The sequence below is a fragment of the Cataglyphis hispanica genome, chromosome 18 (genome assembly GCF_021464435.1).
Source record: "Cataglyphis hispanica isolate Lineage 1 chromosome 18, ULB_Chis1_1.0, whole genome shotgun sequence".
Lineage (NCBI taxonomy): Eukaryota > Metazoa > Arthropoda > Insecta > Hymenoptera > Formicidae > Cataglyphis > Cataglyphis hispanica.
Genome location: NC_065971.1, coordinates 3,592,369 through 3,608,275, shown reverse-complemented (window position 1 = coordinate 3,608,275; position 15,907 = coordinate 3,592,369). Strand labels below are relative to the sequence as shown.

The 15,907-nt window shown below is 39.2% G+C and overlaps 2 protein-coding genes across 4 annotated transcripts in view; both read left to right on the top strand.

Annotated features, from left to right (window-relative positions):
* Window positions 1-15,907, top strand: part of LOC126856191 (INO80 complex subunit D) — a 424,295-nt gene that overhangs the window by 174,092 nt on the left and 234,296 nt on the right. The gene's annotated exons all lie outside the window — the stretch shown is intronic.
* LOC126856199 (homeobox protein homothorax) overlaps window positions 1-15,907 on the top strand; it is a 203,176-nt gene that overhangs the window by 39,310 nt on the left and 147,959 nt on the right. The window contains exons 2-3 of one of the 3 annotated variants that reach the window (XM_050604487.1): window positions 1,010-2,322; window positions 12,668-12,921. In XM_050604487.1, the coding sequence (XP_050460444.1) occupies window positions 2,308-2,322; window positions 12,668-12,921 (269 nt within the window). In that variant the 5' untranslated portion in view covers window positions 1,010-2,307. Of the gene's footprint in view, window positions 1-547; window positions 2,323-12,667; window positions 12,922-15,907 lie in introns of those variants that run through there. The other 2 variants (XM_050604490.1, XM_050604488.1) reach the window with 2 other exon arrangements.

Below are 15,907 nucleotides of genomic sequence, written 5' to 3'. Positions count from 1 at the left end.
GCACGCAGAAGGGGAGAATAGTCCCGAAAGCACACTGTCAAAATACGCGCTAGTTATTCTGCGAGACAACATTGATCATCGATGGTACGATCGTACATTTTTTTCTCTACTTAAATTTTTAGAAGAACAATCTCGAGAGGCGAATCTACCTCGGGAAATGTTTCGGTGACCGCGCACGAACGTGGAATTGGAGCGACGGATAGTTGGCCGCGGGATCTCTCTGTATTTCGTGAACGATGTTCTCTCCTGTTCTCGTGTCGTCCTAGCCATGGCCCTCGTCGTCGCCGAGGCCCGCCGTCGTCATCGTCGTCGTCGTCGTCGTCGTCGTCGTCGTCGTCATCCGTCGGCGGTCTCGTTTGTAGTGGTGTAGCGATGGCGGAGGATTCTGTAGTTCGCAATCTCGCCGTCGCGGCGCTGGACCACGCACTCTCTCGCCCGATGCCGATGGGCGGTCTCGAAGACGCATTGGCCGCGTTCCGTAGGCGTGGCGGCTAGTCTCCCACTCTACGGCGTAGCGCGGCGCTGATTGACAGTTGGCGAACGACTGCGGAAGGCGCAGGATCTAAAACCGCGCTAGGCGCTACTCTCCACGCTCGCTCGCTCCGCTCTTCTCTAACCCGTGCGATCTACAACCCGGTTGCTTTTTCGTGGGGGAAACCTGAAACACGCATATCCCCGTGGCTGCCTTCGACCGCGCGCTACGTGTAACACACTACGAACCTACCACCTTCTGTCCGCCGGAGTTACGAGTGCCACACGCAGTAGTAGTCACGGTCAGGGAGGAGGGTCGCCGACGTCTCGCGGACATCACTCGCTCGCGCGGTCTCCTCTCTCGACTCGCGTACGGTCCGTACGGTCTTTATGGTGATATCGTATGCACCCGTTGTGTACACAGTAAACGCGTCGAGTCGTCATCGTCGCGTCGCGTCGCGTCCGTCTCCGTCGTATCCGTGTAGTACTCGTCGTAACGTCGCGCGCGCGTTATCGCTCCGCAACTCGGTTTTTGCAGATTGTGCGCGACAGACGGCAACTTGGAAGAAGATACGTATCGCTGGATAGAGGCGCATCGTCGTGGCAACGTTACTGTCACACTGTTGTGCGTCGCGTCTATCCCACGTAAATACCGCGAGGAGCATCCGCGAGGTGCGAGCGTAAACACATCGGTTGACTGTGCCGCGACGGTGAAATAGTGTTAAGTCGTGACGCCCGCCGTCGTCGTCGTCTTCGTCGTCGGGCGTCATTGTGGATTTCGTCTCGTGTTTGAGTACCGAAGGATGTAACGTGTTCTGTCAGTGACATCATCGGTGATCATCAGTTGTTGGTGCGCGAAACAGTGAATATAGAAAAACAGGACGTCCCTCTCTCTCGACGCATCTCTCGTCGTATCGTATCGCGTGTGTCGCGGATGTGAGAACAAAGTTCGGCTCACTTCGCGCTACTTGTGACAGACATCCCGGCGCCATCTCGATGTGGCACGCTCGGCCGACAGGTCCCGCGATCGCTTCGCGCGCGAAATTCGCGCTCTAGGTGCCATTCTCCGCGTTGCTACTTATCCTGCTCCCAAACTCACCGTCGTTGAAGATATCTCTCGAGACGAAGCACGTGCCCGCGCGCATCGTGCAAGCGTGTTATGCGGAATTGACGGGAGGCGCTCTGACACCCGAGCTGCTGTGTGCCGAAACGACCGTGGTGGTGTCATCAGCAACGATGTGGAAACACGTGTATCTGGCCGCAGCCGTCGTCGTGACCGTCGCAGAAACCTTATCGCCAGCGGTACCTGCCGAGCTGTGCTGACGCTTGTTCGCGATTATCTAAATTCAACGTCGGCTACACGTCTCGTTGTGAGCGACTCTCTTGAACTCTTCGAGATATAAGAGAGAGAATTAGAGGAATTAGTGCAGAGAAAACGGAAAACTCAGAGAGAAAGATTAGAGCGAAATAGAAGCGGCCCGACGGAACGCCATTGTTCCAGACTTAGTCGAGTGCGTGTAAATTCGTATTTCGAGTATTGTTTCCGATTATTCTAGAAAGAAGGAATAGAAAAAAACTCATCTTTCAACTTGACCGTCGGCTGCTGACGGAGGTTGGAATTCGACTTCGATCTCTATCCGTCGGACAACCTAACCTTTTACCGCGAAAGTCCAGCGTCAGCGTAGCGCGTCCGAGCGACAGGCTTAGATCGCGCTACCCCAAGTGCGTGCTGAGAAAGTGTTGTGAAGTGTCAAGGCTCTCTTGCTTACATTGTGGGAAAATACAGCCGCTACGGTGGCTCAGCACGCAGAGTTCCCCGGCGCGGCCAGGGCGTTCATGGCGCAGCCAAGGGTACGTTTTATACAATTGCATTTATCTTTACCTTTTGCCCCTTAGTCATTCGCGATGTTAGGCAAAATAATCGATAGGCCGCGAAATGACTCGCGAGTCATGTAAAATTGCTTCCGTGCTCTCTACAACTATTTTAGATATTTTAATATATAGGGTTGAAATATTTATAAATATTTTTTGCAAGAGTGCGCTAAAAGTGTCTGAATAACAATATCACGAGAGTGATTCAGAAGGAAAATGCCATCAATTGTAGAAAGATCCCATCTTCTCTAAATGTCGCATTTTAATAAGACTCGTTACGCGAAAGTGATCGAGTATCTGTCGTCGTTGAATGCACCCGCGCGATTCGTTCGTTCGCGATTCGAGGAAGATGGAGTTTTTACGGATACTGCTTATAAAGGCAGCCTCGGAGCTCATCGGCATCGTGTGTGAATTTATAAAACAGCCTCGCAGCTCAGAGAGAGAGACAACGAGTCTCGTCTTAAGCGCGCGCGGATCCTCGTAGCCGGTGAATTTGAATTGAATATCGTCACCGTGTCGAAAGAAAATTTACATGTCGCGACCGCCACGGCGGTTTTGTAACGCCGCTTACAACGCGTCTGCGATGGTCGAGGAAAAAAACGGTCGCACAAAAGGGTTGTGCTGGCGAGTTCACCGAGAGCAAATTTCTTATTCGCGCGCGAAATTCGGACGTTTCGTCGATTTACACGGATGCGAGCGGACGGGAGATAGATAGAGGCGGAGAGAAAGAGATAGAAAGCGTTGATTATCCGTTGCGAGTCTTGCGGGCCGGTTTCGTGTTTACGTGCCGATTAAACGCATCGTAATCGGACGACTTTGACCGCGGCGTAATTACGACCGATAATCATAACACAACACCGGGGAGTAAATTTCCTCTGGCCTCGATTGTGAATCGAGACCGACGACGCCTCGCGTTCGTCGCCGTCGATTTCTTTCGAATAGTACAGGATTAACAAAATTCGAGCGGAGAGATAGAATTTGCGTCGAGGTCATACATTTCGAAATCAGCCACGAGAGATCCTCGCTCGAGTGCATTTATGGCAATGTAGATTTCTCGTTGAATATTCGCTATATGATTATTTTTTTCGGATATTATCTCCAACATTTCGGACTTATATGTGTTGAAAACGGTTCCGGTTGTGGTAGAATTTCAGAGAAAGAGAGCAGACTTGTAGCTCTCTCTCTCTCTCTCTCTCATCCAGTCAAGTCGCGATGATAAACACGCGTGACACTCTGCGAACGCGTAATTAAAACAAGCGACAAATTGACACTCCGTTGTTGTCCTCAATGATGAAAGACGTCGCTATTCCGAAATGCGTTTCCATTCACATCGTGTCTCGTAAATACTTCTAATGTGTCAAGAGTTAGACGTATTATTTCTTCATTATTCCGCGCGTTAGCGTAATAAATAATTGCAAAATTATCTCGGTAATAGATAGTTGTCTCTATGATAATTTAATTAAGTGCGATTGTTGAAGCTTTCATTTTTTACACTTTAAGCGCCGAGAGCGACGTGAACTCGAGTCGTTCTTCAACTTTCAAAAACTAAATTATTACACACTATCGTTATATGATATAGCGTATCAACTGCAAATTATTTCTTTTGACATTGCGAAATTCTCAGGTTTTCTTATTACTTGTTAAAATTTATTTTAGCAGTGCGCATCTATCATTTTCGACTTTGTATAATTGCATTAAAGTCTTCAATATTTAAGTTTCGATGACGTCATTTTCATCCAAGTTTGCAAATTAAATTTCATCAATTACAGAGAGCTCGCAAATTTAATATGTCACGATGAATTTTTCATTCTTTCTCTTTTAAAAATTCCCACTTTGTGATTAAAATCTATATGCGTGTCAGTTATCTTTCTTCGTGAAATCCGCCGACGGATGATAGAGTCTGCACGAAATATTAACACAAAATTGTGTAAATGAAACAACGATTGAAAATAAAAAATTCACCGTCGCTTTATATTCACCCCGACGGGCGATTCTCGAAGGGAGATTATTTCAAACGTCTCATCGTTTCTGATCAGCAAACGGAGACGGAAAGCTTGTAGTCGGGGATACTTCTTTTCGGAGAATTGATTAAATTTTGTGCGCTTATACAATTTACACGGCAGACATGTAAGAATTGCTGCAGACAATTGTCGTTTTCATATAAAATCTCTGTCTCGTGATAGACTTTTGTCCGCTTACGTGGAATCTGTCAAAGTAATCTGCGCGCGAAATTAAGGATGTGATTTGCGTATTTATGTCTATGTAAAGAAAAAATATATAAAAGAAATGCAATTATCGAAACTTAAATTTTTGGATAATTTAAATAAATTTTTACGATTTATGAACATAAACCACGAGAATATACACTAAATTATTATACATATATATTTTCTTTCTAATTTAAATGTTTTACTTGTCATATGATGTTTGTTGATCTATTGTCACTTTTTATTATTGTGTGATATTTTACTGACCGGATGTAATATTTTTCTTCTTCGACATTTGAGTTTTACATTTTTTAATTTTTTAATATATTATAATCATTACATAAATGCGAATTGTAAATTACAACGCTAAAATGACGCGAAATAGGAATAAATTTATGTATACTATATGACATATTGGTAGATAGTTTTTATTTTTTATATCGTTTAAATATTAAAGTAGATAGAGCATAAGAAATTATTGCAAATTAAAATATGCAGCTTCCGAGAGAGAAGAGCTACACATTAATATTTGTCTCATTTAAAAATTGTTACGATAAAATTGACATTTAGTGAATAAATATTTTTATATATGCATGTATGTGTGTGCGAATATATTCGCGAATATATTCTAAAAAATTGTATGTTCTTGAATTTCTCGCGGCTAACTTGTTTTGTCGAGATGCGGAAAATATATTGGAATAATTTTTATTCCGTCGTATGCAAATGCGAAATACTTGTAGTGGACTGGATCGTTGAAGCGAAAGAGTTGAGGATTAAATTCGATCGTGTTGACACTTCTTGATCATTCAATGCACGGTGCTAAAGGGGTCGTATTGATTCCGATAACTGACTCTCCGCGCAAAAGCAACGCTTCTCGCGCGCCGATAATCGTTCGCATATTTATACTCTTTGCGCGTGTGACACGTCGCGATGCGTGCGACTCGATATATTTATAAGATCTTTCTTTTCTTTCTCCTTCTCAGTTTTTAGCGAGACGTATCGACAAATCTTTGCGTACGTTTTTATATGACATTTTCGAATTATAGATTTTGCTTTTAATTTGGTATTATATTATAATCGGAATATAAATTTAATTATCTTGTCTTTTGATACTGTTCAAATACGTCAGAAAATGAAGAAAATTTGCGTCGAGCGCTACATTTCTTCTCTTTCTCTTTTTCTTGCTGCCTTGAATAAAGTTCAGTGCCGTTCTCAAGGTGTTCATTGCGCTTCGCGATGTGAACGGTTCCGAGTAAGTTGGATATAATGAGTATAGATGATTTTGGGTAAATAACATGTTTTTGCGTCCGGTAGCGAAGTCTCAATCGAAGTCGGATTGTGCAAAAGGACCGAGCGCACGCGTTTTACCGCTCAATTCTTCTGCTTCGTGCTGTGCTCTTCGATCCCGGTTGCGCTCGCAAAATTGCCGAAACGTGCGTGCGTGAGTGCCCGCTTCGGTGAGTCGCGAAACTCTTTCGCGTGTAGCTCGGAGAATTCCTGCGGATCGGAGAAACGGAGAAAGCAAAATCCACGGCAAAACTCGATTTTTGACAGATGATTTTTTTTTTTTTTCGGCGACCTAACATCCCGTCGGAGATTGCAAAATATTGACGAAACGTGATGAATATTCGAATGCTAGATATGCACGCTTACCGAAGGAATGTCAGGTCATTTTTCAGTCTGTGAACGATGACAGGTATCGGGAATGATCGCAAATGCGATAAATATTAAATTTATTTTGCTGTTTTACAATTTTTAATCTTATTTATTCGTTATATGCAGACAATTCTAAAACTATCGATATATATTTTAATGACAAAAATTATTCAGGCTGTCTGTTTATTGAATTTCCGAATTTCTTTTTCATTATTATATTCTGTTATATATCAGTCTTTTTTCAAAATTAATTGTAGAAAGATTTCAAGCTGCAAGAAATTTTTATTTTACGAAATATTTTATAAACTTTTATATTTTGGGATCTTGGAAAATTGATAATACATAAGTCTTATATTAATTTACTAAAAAAATATACATTGCGATGTGCACACATCAAACTTGTTAATAAAGTATATTTCAACAAAATATTATTTGCTTTTTTTATGAGAATCAATTTTTTCTATATATCTTCATATTATTTAGAATTAATGTTTTTCATTCCCTTTTGGATTTCGTTTCGATAACGAAGTAACCGACGCTAGTTACGGGAAAAATGAATAGAAGTGCGTTGGTTTCGTATGAGTAGCGCGTATACATCTTAGTGAGGGAACCAACGTAACAAGGCGTCTCGGATTAAAAATTCCGTCCGTGAATAACGGACGACTCTTCGACGATGAGGTGTACCCGATTTTTCGTCGTCCGTCGGCGCTGTACCGCCACCGAATGAGCCGTGATTATGTATTTATGGGTATCCATCAATCACTTTCGCTCTCCCGATTGCCGCGGATATCGGCCTTTAGCCTACGGATTAAAGTCGTATCGATTTCTCGTCGTTCCCCATTGGCCGTTGCGCACCGTGTTTTTTTCCCCCTTTTTCGTCTGGACAGTCGTTAGGAGGCATATTCATGCGCGAGATAAATGGGCCTAACTCGGCTCGATGCCCGCGATTTGGAGCCGCTCGATGCGAGCCGCGTGTTTCTGTTTCTCCAAAAATGTGATCGTGATAATTCAAGTCGCATCGTCGCCGCGATTGCCCCCCGAAATGTTAACACATAAATTCTGTCAAAACTTTTTAAATGCGCGAAATAGTGACATTAGTAATAATATAAGATTGTATAAATGTTTAAATTTGCCAATTTGTAACAGAAAAGAAAAAATACTTTTGGTTTAGTTTTTATCTGCGAATTAAGTTTGTCATAACTGTTGAAATATTTTCTTTTTTCGATATTATAAATTATAAGAGAATCAGGAATTTTCAAAAAATCCGAAATATCACTGATGACAACGAGTCGACGAATTCGCGAATGCTGCTTTTTTTATTAGTAGTCCACGAGAAAAGGAATTATAGCGATAAATATAATTATAGTGATAAATACAATTATAATTCGAGCACTCTGTGCAGAAAGAGATTATTTAAGAAATATATATATATATAAACTTATGTTATACACATATTTGTCAACCCATGGCATATTGGTGGTATTTCGGATTTTCTGAAAATTCCTAATCCTTTCCATCTTTAGTTTTGGGAAAGAAAAACGTTCAATTTCCTTAATTTATAGTCATACGCAAATAAAAAAAGTTAAAGGTAAAACTAAACTAAATATCGTATATGTACATCTACAATCTTTATAATTTTTCTTTGAATTAGCAGATTAAGTGTCTTTAAAAACTAAAACGATGAAGACAGTGTATTATAAGATGTGTAACATTATATAATCATCATTATAAAGAAAACGTTTTATCTTAATGTGACGTTCGTAGCGTAACCACTTCAGGGTTACTTCCAAGTTTTATGCCATCGCGATTTACATTGTTGAATTTTCTATTCTAACGTAATAAGAGAAGCGATAGAGGTAAGATAACAAGGCGCGAGCTGTCTTACGGGAGTTTTATCTGATTTTATATCAAGTAAGTATTTAAGATAATTGAATTTCTAAGGAACTAATTACTACCATGTATGATAATTATATTTTATATATCGCGTAATTTTTTGTGTGGAGTGTGGAGAAAAGAAAAATGTTAAATATTTCGGAACGAATCCAAAATGGAAATATCGCGAATAAAATGTCTTTTTTAAATAAAGAAGTGATATCGGATATTATTTTTCAAGTGTTGATATTGTTCACAAAGAAGTAGATATTTACAGGACTTTTTTTTCGAAATTTGATTAGCTGCATTTTTACAATATTGATAGCGAAAGTGTCCGTAAGTAGTACACAATGTCGTCAATCGATGCGCATCGACGAAATTTTTATTATAAATTGTAAATTTCATTCGCGGCGTGTTAAATAATAATCAATCTATCTATCTCTCGTTTATATATTTTACGCCAGACGATTCTCCCCCTTGGTGAACGAGTTTTATTTTCATGCCGACACTAAATGTCAAATGAAAATTTCGACGTAAAAGTTTGTTTCGAAATAAAACATTATGGCTGACGTGGAGAGCTCGCGAACATGCTTGCCGATTTCGAGACGAGCTTGCTCCGCCGTCAAACGTCATCAACAGCCTCGTCTTTTTCCTCTGCGATATTTTGATGATATTCAAGGTCGTTATTTTCTACCGAGTAGTTACAATGTATATACATATTTAATTATAGCCGATCTTAATAAAAATAACATTTATGTGAAGAATTATTCGGATAGTATTATATCTCGAAATGTGATGACGAGCCTGGCGATGCCAAAGATGGATTTTATTCTCCCTTGAAATCTTTTCAGTGAAATCTCTCTCACATCACGCCTTTCTCGCGAGAGATTAATAGCCGGGTAGGACGCCTCCGATATTTCTTCGCGCGCGATACGTTATACAATTCTGAAATTGATTTCAACGCCGGCTGTGCTCCGTGCAACGGAGATAGAGGCGGGGTGCATTAGGGGAAAAGAGAAGAGGAGAGAAAAAGATATAGAGACGGTGGGCCAATGTTGTCGGGGTTATTGGTGTTTACCTCGTCGGCTCGCAAAATTTGCCGACGGCGGCACCTCCATCACTCGGCAATTTTCTGAATCCACGCGGGTGATCCGCCGGGGATCGCGATGTATTCTGCCGATTTATATTTTCATTTTCCGAAGATAATCGTCAATATTACGGAGCCGCGTCTTGTCCTCCTTTTCTTCCCCGCATCCCTCTCTTCTCGGCGTTTTTTTTTCGCAATCTATACCGAGATGCTTAAGCGTTTGCCTTGACCTATCTACTTATAAATGGCGGTTGTTTATCAGGCTTTGCTAAATTTCCCTCCGTTCTCCCGAGTCCTGCCGAGCCGGTTACGCGAAATCGAAACGGCTCTCCGTACGCGCGCGTTGTTTACGCAAAAACGACATTTCCATACGTCGGAATTCTCGCATCTTGCATTAATCCTCTGTGACAGGATAAATTTGTATATTAGTCTTAGGATGCATTATTCAATTTTTGTCTGAGACGAACGTTACGCGCAACGTAATTCAGCACTTAAGGGGTCGTATGAATTTTCATGTGACATTCGTAGTTTATTTCATGATAATATAATTATATTTGGTTGTGCGCTCAAAGAGAAATTAACTTAATTGAATTTAATTAATAAGATGAGAAAAAGAGAGAGAGAGAGAGAGAGAAATAATTTACTGTAGAAGCACTATATGTATTAACATGATTCGCTAAATAAAATCCATTCGTCGTTTTCTCGTTTCCGGAAATATCTTTTTCACGTCAAGCCGATTCATCGCTCGTAACGTCTCGGTGACAGTCTGATTATTGTCGCGATGTCGTGCCGTAACATCTTTGCCATTTCGATCACAAATTAGCGCTGGACTGTCTGCAAATAGCGCTTGTATTGTACATATGGCGTGCATGCTCCCGAATCGGGCTTGTCACGAGTCTTTTCGGCGACGTTGACGAGGATGACGACGACGATGACGGGCTCCATCGTCGGCAGACGTTTGTCGCAGGTCTCCATGATTGTGTCTTGAGAGACAGAGAACTTCACTTGGCTCTTTCTACTACCCTTTAAGATATTCCGCTCGGTCGTCAAGTGATATCTTCATACTGTCGTGACGGTGAATTATTGTTCACCTTTGAGGCCTTTTTCAGTCCTCGGCGGAATTCGCATTCTAAACGCGACATGTCCGCGCGCTACCAGATACTTTTACGTCGTTTTTCGCGGATAAATGGAACTTGCGTGCTTATATGAGCAGAGAAATCGCAAAGTGAAATTATTCACAGTCGAAGGATAATTTATCGCGCGTTCATATAACGTTGTAAAAGTATATTTCTAAAAAAATATTTTTATAACAAATAAAATCAGCTATGTAAGACTTGCATTAAAAAAGATGAATAATGCTAAAATCTTTTTTATAAAAATTCTCTAAGATTAGCACAATGTCTTTAGCTCGATATGAAATCAGTATTTTATATAAAAATTATTTATATAGCAAGTAAGAGGTATGTCGAGCTCTCAGGGATATAAATATTCATGAAACGACAATGAAGATATTATCGATATTAATTCAGTATTAAGTTCGATCGTATCTTCGTGACGTTATATCGCTGCATTTTGGCGATACGAAAACGAAAATATTGCGCATAGTTGGAAAGATCGAATTTTAACCAGCTCGTCATATTTGCTCATTCTGCTCCGAGGCGACTTTAATGCGCGTATATCGGATTAATTCAAGCGCGATAGCGGGCCCATTCGATTCGCGTCATGTAATTTTCGCAATTCCACCGCGATTTTGACGTGTTCGGCGTGCGAGCGTAAATCAAATTAATCAAGAGCTTGGCATAAATATGCGTTCCCGATATTTCCATAGCATTGTACTGCAGTAGCAGTTATAATTGCATCCCTTGAGATTTTTTTAGATCGGCATATTTTTGCTGAATCGTGCAAGTTGATAATTCTTTTCTGTCACCCTATCATACGGAATTATGCAAATTAAATTAAACAAAATGCCGATCGCACGCAGATGGTATACGATATTTTTGCAATGTCACTTTGTAGCGGACAGAATTACATTTTTCCGGATTGCATGGAACACGTTCCCTCCTTCCTCCGGTTGGGAAGGTAACCGCGAATTCCCGCCGCTACTTGTTTTCGCAATGGAATTACGCGGCATTCCAAGCCAGACGCTAGAATTAAGCAATTAACGATAATAATCGGCTTGCTTTCGTTCCCGCGCAGACGGCCGTGGCACAAACCGCGGACTTGGACGAAAAATCAATGCTACCATTCCCGATTGATCGACCGATCGCGATCGATCGAGGCGGGTCTCCAGGCTTTCAATTCGTCAAGCACCCTGTCGATACGCCGCGCTCTCGAATTTGTCTGGCAATTAGCGCACTTTTGCCCGTCATCCATCAGCTTTGCATCGGCGCGAGAACTTTATTGCTAGAAATCACGAGGTCTTGCCCTTTTTTTGCGGTATTCTGGTAGATCGGCGCTGCTAGAGGAGTAATTGAATACGCGGTTATTTATTACCGGTCGTATGCGGTGGTATGTAATTAATTGTCTCTCCTGTGGCGATTAAATCTTACATTTTTCTCCGACAGTGATGGCAAAAAAAAAAATTGACTCTGTCGCGATTTCACACAGAAATTCAGACAGCTGTACTTGCGCTTTTTTAAATATAATATTATTATAAATTAATTTTTTTTGCGACATAAAATATTCTTTTATTATCTTGAATATAAATTACATCTAAAAATATCTAAATATGAAAAAGCTTTTTTAAGAAAAGACAAGAATTAAAATTTGCTAGCTAATGAAATTATTTAGTTTAGTTTTTTTGAATGTATTTATTGCCAATTCATATAACACTGTATGTATTTGATTTTAAAATACAGTATTCTTATAAGCGATTAGTTAATGCTTGTCTCACGAACATGAAGTCGCGAAACTATGATTGATACAAGTTTACTTAAAAAAAGACGTGACATTCTAGCGGTGCCCCGTGTCACCTTTTCAACGTTTTCCACCTGTTCTCTCCGAGAATCCTTGCGTCAATCGTTGTAAACGCGCGATTCTAAATTTATGAGTCAATGCCAAAATAGACAGCACCTATATTTAAACCTTTATAACTCACGTTATTTCTTGCTTTTGAAAAAGAAATTATATATAATAGAAAAATTATACAACATAATGAAGATATTGATATAAATATTTCAAATGCGATAAAAATTAAAGGTTAATTTTACTTTTGTAAACATTTTATTGTAAAAGTATTATAATAATGGGTTACAGAAGATAAAAATTTGTTTTTTTTTTTTTCGAAACTTATTGTCTCGAGAATATATAATATTATTAGGGCATAATTGCAAAAAACATTTTTTAATTTAGACTAATCCGTAATGAAAAAGAGAGAGAAGGAAATGAATATCCAATATTAAACATGGAAAAAAAGTGCGTTTTAAATAATAGAAAACATTACAATATTTATATATGTATTTTAATTTATGTATATTTTAATTTTGTAATTTTATGATTACAGTACGATGATGGCGGGCTGCACGGGGGTTACCTCGAGGGCGGTGGTGGCGGTGGAGGCGCAGGGCTGTACGATCCACACGGTAATGCCCGCGGTGTTCCCGGTCTCCATCACAGTCCACACCTCGGTAGTATGGGTCCGGCTCACCCCCAGTACCCACCGCCCCAGCCGCCACAGCACGTTTTGGCGGCAGCAGCCGCGGCCGCGGCCTCCGCGGTACCCGATGTCCACAAACGCGACAAGGACGCCATATACGGGTGAGTAGTATTTTCCCTATTTTTCTCCTGTATGTATATATATATATATATATATATATATATATATATATATATATATATATGTATATCTGTGCCGAAAGCGCGAAGTGCCGACGATCGGGTGAAACGAGTTTATCGAGCGCGATAACGAGCGACGGTTGCATGTGCGTTACGTGGCCGCTTCTAAATGCGGTTTATCGGGAAATTATGCGCACTTTCCAGCCGCCGTTACGACGATCCTCTAATTTGTGCGACATAACTTTGCATGAGCTTGAGTATAAATGTTCGCGAGCGCGATTACGTTCACAATCACGATAATCGTCGATGATTATACTTATCATAATCTGTTTCTACCGCGCCTATCTTACTTACCTACATACCTATTTCATTCTACAAGCGAAATGTTTTGGCGGGAAACAGGTGCGAGAGCGAGCGCAGGACGAGCTTGAAATGCACATAAATTCATCGTGGCCATTTGATTTTCTGAATTTCGCTTATATGACGTGCCTTAACAATTTCATTGTAACGGACAAGTCGCTGCGACTTTTTCCTGCGCTTTCAAAAGAAAGGCAATTTTCTTTTCAATTTGTAGTATAGTTTCTATATTGTAAGTAAAGATCAATGCTATGATATTAGTGATTTAAAAATATTTAAATGCTATAATTATTATAAAAAAAAAAAAAATATATTTTTTGCCATCATTTAAAAATTAATTGTTATTTATATTATATTATTTTAGTGAAATAAAAATTATTTTTCCGAATGGAAATCATAAAAAAATAATAACGCATAAAAATAATAGTAGAATTTAGTTAAATATTATTTTATATAGCAAAATATAAAAAATAAATTTAATAAAAGACAATAATAAGTGTATTATTTTCAATAATTGAAAATTTACATTTTGCCTAGAAAAATATTAAAGTAATATTGAATTTTTTGCTATAAAAATAATTAAGATAATTAATTTAACTATAATTTAAATATCGAAATTGTACTGTTAGCAAAAAAGTGTCAATGTTAAAATATCAAGCAGAAATATCAAGTTTGGCTGTTAAATAAATGAAATATCGAGGAAAATATATTGATGTATATAGTTTGCTAGTATCATTATAGGAGTTCTCAGTCTCGAATAATATTGACGTTACATTCCGAAGCGACGTGTCCAGTTTTCTGTATCACGCGCGATATCGTTTTTGCGATACATTGCAAAGTCGGACAGAATATCATTACCATATGGTTAACTCGACAGATAACCACGTTTCAACGAGCCTGTCCTCCGGCTTAACGATACTTTCCGCTTCTTCGCGATGACAGTACGTTACATTGCTTTTACACGAGCTTTTTTCTATTCCTGTTTTTATTGTACATGTTAATTTTTTGCTTTGAAGTCGGTAATAGATATGTAGACTTATTAAGAATGCGAATAAAAGATTATCCTGTCCATTTTATGAGAAATGCATAAAATGGACAGATAATATATGCAACAGTTTACGATCGTACAAATGCATAGAGAGGCAGTATCTTTTTCTAAATTTTATATTTTACATTTTATTGTCAACATTCCTGCATTGCTTCTCTTTGCATCATTGTATCAGCTCGTGCCACGCGCATTCGTTGTTCATGGAAACACGTCAATTGGTTTTACGAAGATGGCTCAGCAGCGACCGTGTTCCGCGTGATTTATAGTCGCGAGATGCCCCGATTTCTGATGTATCGTCCTAGAACGGGAGCCTCATTATTCCGTGCACCCTGTAATTTGTCCATTCGTCGTGTGCCCGGGCCCGACCCGAGGTGGAGATTCCAACTTTCTCGGAACGCTGCCGCTGTGGAAGGTGCGCTTTTTTAGCGCACGAAATATTATATTGTACGTAATTTCTTTCGCTGCCGAAAGAATTCTGTTTTAATTGCAATAGCGGTATCTTATTTTAGAGAATTGCATTTTTTTAAATTAATTTTAAATTATGTCGAAAATTAACACGGATCGTATCCTCTTCATTGAAAAAACTGATAGAATATATAACTATTTATTTTTCTAAATAATTTTTTTTTAATACGAAATCAGAATCTTTAAGAATATCCAGTCTTTAAGTAGCTTTTTTTCTTACTTGAGTTAATTCTGGGAGCATTTATGATCTCATAATATCACGTGCGTTTTTCTTTGCTGCGCTAAAAAAAATTTAGGTGCTAAAAGAGAATACTCACGTCTATATAAAGTATGTAATCCTGTTTTATAGAATACGTTTTTGGCATGATTGAATTGAGTCGTTCGATAGCAGAATCCGCGACCATTTTTGTCTCATGTTTCACCCAACTCGATTAATTCGTCTGTTAAAGCTTTCCACGTGCGAGGAGATTGATGTTGCTCGTGCTCGAATGTAATGAGCCACGGTAAAGAGAAAAAGTCAGGGACGTCTTAAGACATTTCATTAAGATGATTTTTCAAACAAGTTGCACGGAGATGTTTATACATAAAGATTGACCTTACTAGCGTATATTTTTATAATGAAATGAGGAATAACGATATTTTACAAATTTCTTTGACGCGACAACGAAAAAATTAAAAACTTAATAATATATTTTAACAATAAATCTTTACTGTCAAGTTGTCAATAACAACATTAAATAATAACATGCTTATTTTTTAATACTTTTTATTCAATAGCAATAATTTTTTAAATATAGTAACACGATCTCTCTCTCTCTCTCTCTCTTTCTCTTTCTCTTTCTCTCGAAGAACGGCATTGTAAAGTTTAAAACAATATTTATGAATAATTGTCATTGATAATTTTTTTTTTGCGACGACGATTATTTTTTTTCACTCGGTGGAGTTTTACGTAAAAACCGGATGTGTAATATGAAGACACGAATCTAAATCAATTACTGGAATCTTAGTGTCTTATGCAAGGAGCCCGATCAACTTATTAGTTATTTAAGAATTAAACGTTTCGCAAATTTCTCATACAAATCCGAGTGACAATTTATC